This window comes from Rhinoderma darwinii, unplaced genomic scaffold, assembly GCF_050947455.1.
Source record: "Rhinoderma darwinii isolate aRhiDar2 unplaced genomic scaffold, aRhiDar2.hap1 Scaffold_751, whole genome shotgun sequence".
Lineage (NCBI taxonomy): Eukaryota > Metazoa > Chordata > Amphibia > Anura > Rhinodermatidae > Rhinoderma > Rhinoderma darwinii.
In genome coordinates, this window is record NW_027464313.1 from 19047 (window position 1) to 34427 (window position 15381).

The 15381-nt window shown below is 48.4% G+C and overlaps 1 protein-coding gene and 1 long non-coding RNA gene across 3 annotated transcripts in view; one reads left to right on the forward strand and one right to left on the reverse strand.

Moving 5' to 3' along the window:
- The window catches only part of LOC142730506 (uncharacterized), a 28530-nt gene extending 18324 nt beyond the window's left edge, over nucleotides 1-10206 (reverse strand). The window contains exon 1 of the long non-coding RNA XR_012878923.1: nucleotides 9197-10206. This is a non-coding gene — a long non-coding RNA (uncharacterized LOC142730506). The remainder of the gene's footprint in view (nucleotides 1-9196) is intronic.
- LOC142730505 (oocyte zinc finger protein XlCOF29-like) overlaps nucleotides 8781-15381 on the forward strand; it is a 31160-nt gene continuing 24559 nt past the window's right edge. Inside the window, exon 1 of one of the 2 annotated variants that reach the window (XM_075849355.1) lies at nucleotides 8781-8995. In XM_075849355.1, coding sequence (XP_075705470.1) covers nucleotides 8986-8995 — 10 coding nt within the window. In that variant the 5' untranslated portion in view covers nucleotides 8781-8985. Of the gene's footprint in view, nucleotides 8996-9542; nucleotides 9750-15381 lie in introns of those variants that run through there. The other variant, XM_075849357.1, reaches the window with a different exon arrangement.

Consider the following 15381-nt stretch of genomic DNA (forward strand, 5'->3'; position numbering starts at 1 on the left):
CTCCCTGTAGATATTACCACACACACTGCTCCCTGTAGATATTACCACACACACTGCTCCTTGTAGATATTACCACACACACTGCTCCCTGTAGATATTACCACACACTGCTCCCTGTAGATATTACCACACACACTGCTCCCTGTAGATATTACCACACACTGCTCCCTGTATATATTACCACACACACACTGCTCCCTGTATATATTACCACACACACTGCTTCCTGTAGATATTACCACACACACTGCTCCTTGTAGATATTACCACACACACTGCTCCCTGTAGATATTACGACACACTGCTCCCTGTAGATATTACAACACACACTGCTCCCTGTAGGGAATGCCACACACACTGCTCCCTGTAGATATTACCACACACACTGCTCCCTGTACATATTACCACACACTGCTCCCTGTACATATTACCACACACACTGCTCCCTGTAGATATCACCACACACAGCCCACTATAGATATTACCACACACTGCTCCCTGTAGATATTACCACACACACTGCTCCCTGTAGATATTACCACACACACTGCTCCCTGTAGATATTACCACACACTGCTCCCTGTAGATATTACCACACACAGCCCACTATAGATATTACCACACACACTGCTCCCTGTAGATATTACCACACACTGCTCCCTGTAGATATTACCACACACAGCCCACTATAGATATTACCACACACACACACTGCTCCCTGTAGATATTACCACACACACTGCTCCCTGTACATATTACCACACACTGCTCCCTGCATATATTACCACACACACTGCTCCCTGTAGATATTACCACACACACTGCTCCCCGTAGATATAAACACACACACTGCTCCCTGCATATATTACCACACACACTGCTCCCTGTAGATATTACCACACACACTGCTCCCTGTATATATTACCACACACACTGCTCCCTGTAGATATTACCACACACACTGCTCCCTGTAGATATTACCACACACACTGCTCCCTGTAGATATTACCACACACGCTGCTCCCTGTAGATATTACCACACACACGCTGCTCCCTGTAGATATTACCACACACACTGCTCCCTGTAGATATTACCACACACGCTGCTCCCTGTAGATAGTACCACACACACACTGCTCCCTGTAGATATTACCACACACACTGCCCCCTGTAGATATTACCAGACACTGCTCCCTGTAGATATTACCACACACACTGCTCCCTGTAGCTATTACCATACACGCTGCTCCCTGTAGATATTACCACACACTGCTCCCTGTAGATATTACTACACACACTGCTCCCTGTAGATATTACCACACACACTGCTCCCTGTAGATATTACCACACACATTGCTTCCTGTAGATATTACCACACACACTGCTCCCTGTACATATTACCACACACACTGCTCCCTGTAGATATTACCACACACGCTGCTCCCTGTAGATATATTACCACACACACTGCTCCCTGTAGATATTACCACACACACTGCTCCCTGTATATATTACCACACACACTGCTCCCTGTAGATATTACCACACACACTGCTCCCTGTAGATATTACCACACACACTGCTCCCTGTAGAGATTACCACACACACTGCCCCCTGTAGATATTACCACACACACTGCTCCCTGTAGATATTACTACACACTGCTCCCTGTAGATATTACCACACACACTGCTCCCTGTAGATATTACCACACACTGCTCCCTGTAGATATTACCACACACACTGCTCCCTGTAGATATTACCACACACACACTGCTCCCTGTATATATTACCACACATGCTGCTCCCTGTAGATATTACCACACATGCTGCTCCCTGTAGATATTACCACACACACTGCTCCCTGTAGATATTACCACACACACTGCTCCCTTTACATATTACCACACACACTGCTCCCTGTATATATTACCACACACACTGCTTCCTGTAGATATTACCACACACACTGCTCCCTGTAGATATTACCACACACTGCTCCCTGTAGATATTACCACACACTGCTCCCTGTAGATATTACCACACACACGGCTCCCTGTAGAGATTACCACACACACTGCCCCCTGTAGATATTACCACACACACTGCTCCCTGTAGATATTACTACACACACAGCTCCCTGTAGATATTACCACACACTGCTCCCTGTATATATTACCACACACTGCTCCCTGTAGATATTACCACACACTGCTCCCTGTAGATATTACCACACACACTGCTCCCTGTAGATATTACCACACACTGCTCCCTGTAGATATTACCACACACACTGCTCCCTGTAGATATTACCACACACTGCTCCCTGTAGATATTACCACACACACTGCTCCCTGTAGATATTACCACACAGTGCTCCCTGTAGATATTACCACACGCTGCTCCCTGTAGATATTACCACACACACACTGCTCCCTGTATATATTACCACACACGCTGCTCCCTGTAGATATTACCACACACAGCCCACTATAGATATTACCACACACACTGCTCCCTGTAGATATTACCACACACTGCTCCCTGTAGATATTACCACACACAGCCCACTATAGATATTACCACACACACACACTGCTCCCTGTAGATATTACCACACACACTGCTCCCTGTACATATTACCACACACTGCTCCCTGCATATATTACCACACACACTGCTCCCTGTAGATATTACCACACACACTGCTCCCCGTAGATATAAACACACACACTGCTCCCTGCATATATTACCACACACACTGCTCCCTGTAGATATTACCACACACACTGCTCCCTGTATATATTACCACACACACTGCTCCCTGTAGATATTACCACACACACTGCTCCCTGTAGATATTACCACACACACTGCTCCCTGTAGATATTACCACACACGCTGCTCCCTGTAGATATTACCACACACACGCTGCTCCCTGTAGATATTACCACACACACTGCTCCCTGTAGATATTACCACACACGCTGCTCCCTGTAGATAGTACCACACACACACTGCTCCCTGTAGATATTACCACACACACTGCCCCCTGTAGATATTACCAGACACTGCTCCCTGTAGATATTACCACACACACTGCTCCCTGTAGCTATTACCATACACGCTGCTCCCTGTAGATATTACCACACACTGCTCCCTGTAGATATTACTACACACACTGCTCCCTGTAGATATTACCACACACACTGCTCCCTGTAGATATTACCACACACATTGCTTCCTGTAGATATTACCACACACACTGCTCCCTGTACATATTACCACACACACTGCTCCCTGTAGATATTACCACACACGCTGCTCCCTGTAGATATATTACCACACACACTGCTCCCTGTAGATATTACCACACACACTGCTCCCTGTATATATTACCACACACACTGCTCCCTGTAGATATTACCACACACACTGCTCCCTGTAGATATTACCACACACACTGCTCCCTGTAGAGATTACCACACACACTGCCCCCTGTAGATATTACCACACACACTGCTCCCTGTAGATATTACTACACACTGCTCCCTGTAGATATTACCACACACACTGCTCCCTGTAGATATTACCACACACTGCTCCCTGTAGATATTACCACACACACTGCTCCCTGTAGATATTACCACACACACACGGCTCCCTGTATATATTACCACACATGCTGCTCCCTGTAGATATTACCACACATGCTGCTCCCTGTAGATATTACCACACACACTGCTCCCTGTAGATATTACCACACACACTGCTCCCTTTACATATTACCACACACACTGCTCCCTGTATATATTACCACACACACTGCTTCCTGTAGATATTACCACACACACTGCTCCCTGTAGATATTACCACACACTGCTCCCTGTAGATATTACCACACACTGCTCCCTGTAGATATTACCACACACACGGCTCCCTGTAGAGATTACCACACACACTGCCCCCTGTAGATATTACCACACACACTGCTCCCTGTAGATATTACTACACACACAGCTCCCTGTAGATATTACCACACACTGCTCCCTGTATATATTACCACACACTGCTCCCTGTAGATATTACCACACACTGCTCCCTGTAGATATTACCACACACACTGCTCCCTGTAGATATTACCACACACTGCTCCCTGTAGATATTACCACACACACTGCTCCCTGTAGATATTACCACACACTGCTCCCTGTAGATATTACCACACACACTGCTCCCTGTAGATATTACCACACAGTGCTCCCTGTAGATATTACCACACGCTGCTCCCTGTAGATATTACCACACACACACTGCTCCCTGTATATATTACCACACACGCTGCTCCCTGTAGATATTACCACACACACTGCTCCCTGTAGATATTACCACACACACTGCTCCCTGTAGATATTACCAGACACTGCTCCCTGTAGATATTACCACACACACTGCTCCCTGTAGATATTACCACACACACACTGCTCCCTGTATATATTACCACACACGCTGCTCCCTGTAGATATTACCACACACACTGCTCCCTGTAGATATTACCACACACACTGCTCCCTGTAGATATTACCAGACACTGCTCCCTGTAGATATTACCAGACACTGCTCCCTGTAGAGAATGCCACACACACACTGCCCCCTGTAGATATTACCACACACGCTGCTCCCTGTAGATATTACCACACACTGCTCCCTGTATATATTACCACACACTGCCCCCTGTAGATATTACCACACACACTGCTCCCTGTAAATATAACCACACACACTGCTTCCTGTAGATATTACCACACACACTGCTCCCTGTAGATATTACCAGACACTGCTCCCTGTAGATATTACCAGACACTGCTCCCTGTAGAGAATGCCACACACACACACACTGCCCCCTGTAGATATTACCACACACGCTGCTCCCTGTAGATATTACCACACACTGCTCCCTGTATATATTACCACACACTGCCCCCTGTAGATATTACCACACACGCTGCTCCCTGTAAATATAACCACACACACTGCTTCCTGTAGATATTACCACACACACACTGCTCCCTGTATATATTACCACACACACACACTGCTCCCCTGTAGATATTACCACACACTGCTCCCTGTAGATATTACCACACACACTGCCCCCTGTAGATATTACCACACACAGTGCTCCCTGTAGATATTACCACACACACTGCTCCTTGTAGATATTACCACACACTGCTCCCTGTAGATATTACCACACACACTGCTCCCTGTAGATATTACCACACACACTGCTCCTTGTAGATATTACCACACACAATGCCCCCTGTAGATATTACCACACACACTGCTCCCTGTAGATATTACCACACTCTGCTCCCTGTAGATATTACCACACACACTGCTCCCTGTAGATATTACCACACACACTGCTCCCTGTAGATATTACCACACACACTGCTCCCTGTAGATATTACCACACACACTGCCCCCTGTAGATATTACCACACACACTGCTCCCTGTAGATATTACCACACACACTGCTCCCTGTAGATATTACCACACACACTGCTCCCTGTAGATATTACCACACACACTGCTCCCTGTACATATTATTACCACACACTGCTCCCTGTAGATATTACTACACACTGCTCCCTGTAGTTAGTACTACACACTGCTCCTTGTAGATATTACCACACACTGCTTCCTGTAGATATTACCACACACACTGCTCCCTGTATATATTACCACACACACTGCTCCCTGTAGATATTACCACACACTGCTTCCTGTAGATATTACCACACACACTGCTCCCTGTAGATATTACCACACACTGCTCCCTGTAGATATTACCACACACTGCTTCCTGTAGATATTACCACACACACTGCTCCCTGTAGATATTACCACACACTGCTCCCTGTAGATATTACCACACACTGCTTCCTGTAGATATTACCACACACACTGCTCCTTGTAGATATTACCACACACACTGCTCCCTCTAGATATTACCACACACACTGCTCCTTGTAGATATTACCACACACACTGCTCCCTGTAGATATTACCACACTCTGCTCCCTGTAGATATTACCACACACAGTGCTCCCTGTAGATATTACCACACACTGCTCCCTGTAGATATTACCACACACACTGCTCCCTGTAGGGAATGCCACACACACTGCTCCCTGTAGATATTACCACACAGACTGCTCCCTGTAGATAATGCCACACAAAGCCCCCTGTAGATATCACCACACACAGCCCACTATAGATAGGGCCACACACAGCCCCCCCTGTAGATATTACCACACACTGCTCCCTGTACATATTACCACACACACTGCTCCCTGTAGATATTACCACACACTGCTCCCTGTATATATTACCACACACACTGCTCCCTGTAGATATTACCACACACTGCTCCCTGTAGATATTACCACACACACACACTGCTCCCTGTAGATATTACCACACACACTGCTCCCTGTAGATATTACCACACACTGCTCCCTGTATATATTACCACACACACTGCTCCCTGTAGATATTACCACACACTGCTCCCTGTAGATATTACCACACACACACTGCTCCCTGTAGATATTACTACACACACTGCTCCCTGTACATATTACCACACACACTGCTCCCTGTAGATATTACCACACACACTGCTCCCTGTAAATATTACCACACTGCTCCCTGTAGATATTACCACACACTGCTTCCTGTAGATATTACCACACACACTGCTCCTTGTAGATATTACCACACACACTGCTCCCTCTAGATATTACCACACACACTGCTCCTTGTAGATATTACCACACACACTGCTCCCTGTAGATATTACCACACACACTGCTCCCTGTAGGGAATACCACACACACTGCTCCCTGTAGATATTACCACACAGACTGCTCCCTGTAGATAATGCCACACAAAGCCCCCTGTAGATATCACCACACACAGCCCACTATAGATAGGGCCACACACAGCCCCCCTGTAGATATTACCACACACTGCTCCCTGTACATATTACCACACACTGCTCCCTGTAGATATTACCACACACTGCTCCCTGTATATATTACCACACACACTGCTCCCTGTAGATATTACCACACACTGCTCCCTGTATATATTACCACACACACACTGCTCCCTGTAGATATTACCACACACACTGCTCCCTGTAGATATTACCACACACTGCTCCCTGTATATATTACCACACACACACTGCTCCCTGTAGATATTACCACACACTGCTCCCTGTAGATATTACCACACACACACTGCTCCCTGTAGATATTACTACACACACTGCTCCCTGTACATATTACCACACACACTGCTCCCTGTAGATATTACCACACACACTGCTCCCTGTAAATATTACCACACTGCTCCCTGTAGATATTACCACACACACACACTGCTCCCTGTAGATATTACCACACACTGCTCCCTGTACATATTACCACACACTGCTCCCTGTACATATTACCACACACTGCTCCCTGTACATATTACCACACACTGCTCCCTGTAGATATTACCACACACTGCTCCCTGTAGATATTACCACACACACTGCTCCCTGTAGATATTACCACACATACTGCTCCCTGTAGATAGGGCCACACACACTGCTCCCTGTAGATATTACCACATTTGCATCCTCAGGACGCAGGTACTACTGAATACTGTGGCGGAGCAGGAAACTCCAGCCAGGACGCCATGTCTATTCACAATCACGTTTCTGTGGTACTTACAGCAGAGCCAAGTGTAATCTCGCGAGATCTCGCTGTAAATGACCGGTTACAGGGAGATTACGCTTTGCTCTGCTGTAAACGTTAATGAAGTGTCGGGATTGTGAATAGACATCGCGTCCTGGCTGGAAGGAATGTCTATTCACTGTCTAAACACTTCAGTAACGTTAATGTGTCAGTATAAGACAGCAGATCGTGAACAACGCAGTGTCACTATGCACTGACTAAATGAATGTCTATTCACTGTCTAAACACTTCAGTAACGTTAATGTGTAAGTGACTGAGCCCAGGCTAAGTGTAGAATCCCCAGTCAGAGGGTTGCCGACGCTCTGGCCGGGTATTCCGCTCCCGGAGGAGTGAATGGCAGAGCAGGGAGCGGAGAGTTTCCTGCTCCGCCACAGTATTCAGTAGTACCTGCGTCCTGAGGATGCAAATACAATTGAAAATGGCCGGGACAGTTATTTGCCGGGACTGTCTCTGTAAATTTGGGACAGTCCCGGCAAATTCAGGACTGTTGGCAACTATGAGAATATGGCGACACTAAATAACATTGTTTTCTAACAAAAAGTTATTTCTATGTAAATATCGCACATCATGAAAAAAAACATAGAAATTTGGTATCGTCCCGCAGAATCTAATCCTCGCACCGCGGGACCGGCAGAAAAATAACCAAGAAATAGATCTGAGGGAACAACTAAACCCGTCCTGGTGATTAAGGGGTTAACCTGCGGTGCGGATTATAGACACGCAGGATATCGCATTTATACCGCGGATTCGCTGCGCATTTGTTGCAGAATTTCCACATTAAGTGCAATGGAAAGTCAAGTTCTGCAACAAACGCCATTGTTCCCAGAATCCTCTGCGGCTCCACCGCGTGTTCACAGCAACGCTGCAGGTTACACATATATAAAAAAGAAGGCGTCATGTGACCCTTGCAGCCAATCACAGGCTGGAGAGGTCACATGTCATTATAGGGGTCACCTGGACACAGCCGGAAGAGCAGGGACGTGTTGCTATGGTAACGCTCGGAGAGGTGGGGATCGGCCTTGTTGTATTTCTGTAGTAGATATTCTGGAGGATTATACGTCCACCATTTGGGGTGAATATTCGGGGTGATTTCCTTGCGTGTTGTGGGTCGTATTCGCTACGTGTGAACATTCCCTTAAACCGCACGGTGAACGACATGAACAAGAAATGTATAAAGGTCAGTGAATAAGTTGTATGTCCCGAATATTATGTCATTACAAAACACGACTCGTCCCACAAAACATCCGACCACTACAAAGACCAGAAATACCCCAAAGAGGCCGGCACTGGAGGGGTTAAATCTGGGCTAGGAGTCCAGTGGGCGGGGTCACTCAATGATTGACAACAGAGAGAACACCCGACCAGCGCTGCTCTTTACCTCATCACGTAACAGCTGAAGGACCTGTGATGACGTCACCACCAAGTGACAGGAAAAGGCGGAGCTTATTAGTGGAGAGAGGCGGAGGTGGAAGGACCTGGGATATCAAGGTCACGTGACCGCGGCATCAGGGGGGGGGGAGTTTAGACGTTTGAGCGATGTATGAAGGACATGTGTGATGATCAAGTGACATGAGGGGTCCTGAGCATCATATGAGCGATGAAGGAGTGATCGGTGCTAAACTGTGCAAAATATAATGTGTTGAAGTAAAAGGACCTGTGATGACATCAACACCACGTGACTGGGACGGGAGGGGTGGAGCTTATCATTTGAGAAAAGTGGTGGAGGAAAGACCTGTGAAGCTGATCACGTGACATGTGGGGCGGAGCTCTGTGAGTGGTCCGGTCTCCTGTACTATGTTGAGAAGCGTTCATGATTACGTCACATGAGGGGTGGGGCTATGCCTCCTCTCCAGTTATAAGCTCCGCCTCTCTTGTCCCGGTCACATGGTGGTGACGTCATTACTGGTCCTTCAGCTGTTGCCGTCTATGAGGTAGAGAGCAGCGCTGGTCGCGTCTACATGACTTCCGGTCACCGCTGTTGTTTAGTGTTCTCTCTGTTATCAGTCAGGAGGTTTCCCATGATGCAGTAGTAAGGTTACATGAGGTCATTTCTGTCCGGTTTTGGTGCGTTTTTGTCTGGCACAGTGTTGGTAATTATTATTATTTATTATTAGCGCTGTAAATATGAAATACAGGAGGGTTTAACCCCTTGGTGACATCAGATCTATAGTATTATGCTGTACGTGCGCCGTCACACTAGAAGGAGCGGAGCCTGCACCGTACACGACTACTGACAACCGCCTGCAACCGCCAAGATCGGAGACAGCGCAATCCCGGCCGCTTAACCCCTCAGATACCGTAATTAATAGTGACCGCGGCATCTGATCAGTTAGAGATCGCGGCTTCCTCTGTCCTCCGAAGAAACTGCGCGATGCCGACCGGTTATATAAACCCCCCTCACCCCGCGCAATCACCGGAAATATAAACCCCTCACACCGCGCAATCACCGGAAATATAAAACCCCTCACACCGCGCAATCACCGGAAATATAAACCCCCTCACACCCCGCAATCACCGGAAATATAAACCCCTCACACCGCGCAATCACCGGAAATATAAACCCCCTCACACCGCGCAATCACCGGAAATATAAACCCCCTCACACCGCGCAATCACCGGAAATATAAACCCCCCACACCGCGCAATCACCGGAAATATAAACCCCCCCCCACACCGTGCAATCACCGGAAATATAAACCCCTCAACACCGCGCAATCACCGGAAATATAAACCCCCTCACACCGCGCAATCACCGGAAATATAAACCCCCTCACACCGCGCAATCACCGGAAATATAAACCCCCCACACCGCGCAATCACCGGAAATATAAACCCCTCACACCGCGCAATCACCGGAAATATAAACCCCCTCACATCGCGCAATCACCGGAAATATAAACCCCTCACACCACGCAATCACCGGAAATATAAACCCCTCACACCGCGCAATCACCGGAAATATAAAACCCCTCACACCGCGCAATCACCGGAAATATAAAACCCCTCACACCGCGCAATCACCGGAAATATAAACCCCCCACAGTGCGCAATCACCGGAAATATAAACCCCTCACACTGCGCAATCACCGGAAATATAAAACCCCTCACACCGCGCAATCACCCGAAATATAAACCCCTCACACCGCGCAATCACCGGAAATATAAACCCCTCACACCGCGCAATCACCGGAAATATAACCCCCCCCCCCCCACACCGCGCAATCACCGGAAATATAAACCCCTCACACCGCGCAATCACCGGAAATATAAACCCCCTCACATCGCGCAATCACCGGAAATATAAACCCCTCACACCGCGCAATCACCGGAAATATAAACCCCTCACACCGCGCAATCACCGGAAATATAAAACCCCTCACACCGCGCAATCACCGGAAATATAAAACCCCTCACACCGCGCAATCACCGGAAATATAAACCCCCCACAGTGCGCAATCACCGGAAATATAAACCCCTCACACTGCGCAATCACCGGAAATATAAAACCCCTCACACCGCGCAATCACCCGAAATATAAACCCCTCACACCGCGCAATCACCGGAAATATAAACCCCTCACACCGCGCAATCACCGGAAATATAACCCCCCCACACACCGAGCAATCACCGGAAATATAAAACCCCTCACACCGCGCAATCACAGGAAATATAAACCCCTCACACCGCGCAATCACCGGAAATAGAAAACCCCTCACACCGCGCAATCACCGGAAATAGAAAACCCCTCACACCGCGCAATCACCGGAAATAGAAAACCCCCACACACCGCGCAATCACCGGAAATATAAAACCCCTCACACCGCGCAATCACCGGAAATATAAACCCCTCACACCGCGCAATCACCGTAAATATAAACCCCTCACACCGCGCAATCACCGGAAATATAAACCCCTCACACCGCGCAATCACCGGAAATATAAACCCCCTCACACCGCGCAATCACCGGAAATATAAAACTCCTCACACCGCGCAATCACCGGAAATATAAAACCCCCCACACCGCGCAATCATCGGAAATATAAACCCCCTCACACCGCGCAATCACCGGAAATATAAAACCCCTCACACCGCGCAATCACCGGAAATATAAACCCCTCACACCGCGCAATCATCGGAAATATAAAACCCCTCACACCGCGCAATCACCGGAAATATAAACCCCCTCACACCGCGCAATCACCGGAAATATAAACCCCCTCACACCGCGCAATCACCGGAAATATAAACCCCGCTCACACCGCGCAATCACCAGAAATATAAACCCCTCACACCGCGCAATCACGGAAATATAAACCCCGCTCACACCGCGCAATCACCAGAAATATAAACCCCTCACACCGCGCAATCACCGGAAATATAAACCCCCTCACACCGCGCAATCACCGGAAATATAAAACCCCTCACACCGCGCAGTCACCGGAAATATAAACCCCCTCACACCGCGCAATCACCGGAAATATAAACCCCTCACACCGCGCAATCACCGGAAATATAAAACCCCTCACACCGCGCAATCACCGGAAATATAAAACCGCCCACACCGCGCAATCACCGGAAATATAAAACCCCTCACACCGCGCAATCACCGGAAATATAAACCCCCTCACACCGCGCAATCACCGGAAATATAAACCCCTCACACCACGCAATCACCGGAAATATAAAACCCCTCACACCGCGCAATCACCGGAAATATAAACTCCTCACACCGCGCAATCACCGGAAATATAAACCCCCTCACACCGCGCAATCACCGGAAATATAAAACCCCTCACACCGCACACTCACCGGAAATATAAAACCCCCACACCGTGCAATCACCGGAAATATAAACCCCCTCACACCGCGCAATCACCGGAAATATAAACCCCCCCCCCCCCACACCGCGCAATCACCGGAAATATAAACCCCTCACACCGCGCAATCACCGGAAATATAAACCCCTCACACCGCGCAATCACCGGAGATATAAACCCCTCACACCGCGCAATCACCGAATATATAAAACCCCTCACACCGTGCAATCACCGGAAATATAAACCCCTCACACCGCGCAATCACCGGAAATATAAAACCCCTCACACCGCGCAATCACCCGAAATATAAACCCCCCCCCCACACACCGCGCAATCACCCGAAATATAAAACCCCTCACACCGCGCAATCACCGGAAATATAAAACCCCTCACACTGCGCAATCACCGGAAATATAAAACCCCACACACCGCGCAATCACCGGAAATATAAACCCCTCACACCGCGCAATCACCGGAAATATAATACCCCTCACACCGCGCAATCACCGGAAATATAAACCCCCCCCCCCACACACCGCGCAATCACCGGAAATATAAAACCCCTCACATCGCGCAATCACCGGAAATATAAAACCCTCATACCGCGCAATCACCGGAAATATAAACCCCCTCACACCGCGCAATCACCGGAAATATAAAACCCCCTCACACCGCGCAATCACCGGAAATATAAAACCCCTCACACCGCGCAATCACCGGAAATATAAAACCCCCTCACACCGCGCAATCACCGGAAATATAAAACACCCCACACCGCGCAATCACCGGAAATATAAAACCCCCCACACCGCACAATCACCGGAAATATAAACCCCCCACACCGCCCAATCACCAGAAATATAAACCCCTCACACCGCGCAATCACCGGAAATATAAAACCCCCCACACCGCGCAATCACCGGAAATATAAACCCCTCACACCGCGCAATCACCGGAAATATAAACCCCCCCCACACACCGCGCAATCACCGGAAATATAAAACCCCTCACATCGCGCAATCACCGGAAATATAAAACCCTCACACCCCGCAATCACCGGAAATATAAACCCCCTCACACCGCGCAATCACCGGAAATATAAAACCCCCTCACTCCGCGCAATCACCGGAAATATAAAACACCTCACACCGCGCAATCACCGGAAATATAAAACCCCTCACACCGCGCAATCACCGGAAATATAAAACCCCCTCACACCGCGCAATCACCGGAAATATAAAACACCTCACACCGCGCAATCACCGGAAATATAAACCCCTCACACCGCGCAATCACCGGAAATATAAAACCCCCCACACCGCGCAATCCTCGGAAATATAAAACCCCTCACACCGCGCAGTCACCAGAAATATAAACCCCCTCACACCGCGCAATCACCGGAAATATAAACCCCCGACACCGCGCAATCACCGGAAATATAAACCCCCTCACACCGCGCAATCACCGGAAATATAAAACCCCTCACACTGCGCAATCACCGGAAATATAAACCCCCCCACACCGTGCAATCACCGGAAATATAAACCCCCTCACACCGCGCAATCACCGGAAATATAAACCCCTCACACCTCGCAATCACCGGAAATATAAACCCCTCACACCGCGCAATCACCGGAAATATAAACCTCACACCGCGCAATCACCGGAAATATAAAACCCCTCACACCGCGCAATCACCGGAAATATAAACCCCCCCCCCCACACCGCGCAATCACCGGAAATATAAACCCCTCACGCCGCGCAATCACCGGAAATATAAACCCCTCACACCGCGCAATCACCGGAAATATAAAACCCCTCACACCGCGCAATCACCGGAAATATAAAACCCCCCACACCGCGCAATCACCGGAAATATAAAACACCCCACACCGCGCAATCACCGGAAATATAAACCCCCCACACCGCCCAATCACCGGAAATATAAACCCCTCACACCGCGCAATCACCGGAAATATAAAACCCCCCACACCGCGCAATCACCGGAAATATAAACCCCTCACACCGCGCAATCACCGGAAATATAAAACACCCCACACCGCGCAATCACCGGAAATATAAACCCCCCACACCGCCCAATCACCGGAAATATAAACCCCTCACACCGCGCAATCACCGGAAATATAAAACCCCCCACACCGCGCAATCACCGGAAATATAAACCCCTCACACCGCGCAATCACCGGAAATATAAAACCCCTTCACACCGCGCAATCACCGGAAATATAAAACCCCTCACACCGCGCAATCACCGGAAATATAAAACCCCTCACACCGCGCAATCACCGGAAATATAAACCCCTCACACCGCGCAATCACCGGAAATATAAACCCCTCACACCGCGCAATCACCGGAAATATAAAACCCTTCACACCGCGCAATCACCGGAAATATAAAACTCCCCACACCGCGCAATCACCGGAAATATAAACCCCCCTCACACCACGCAATCACCGGAAATATAAAACCTCTCACACCGCGCAATCACCGGAAATATAAAACCCCCCACACCGCGCAATCACCGGAAATATAAAACCCCTCACACCGCGCAATCACCGGAAATATAAAACCCCTCACACCGCGCAGTCACCGGAAATATAAACCCCCTCACACCGCGCAATCACCGTAAATATAAAACCCCTCACACCGCGTAGTCACCGGAAATATAAACCCCCTCACAACGCGCACTTACCGGAAATATAAACCCCCCCCACACCGCACAC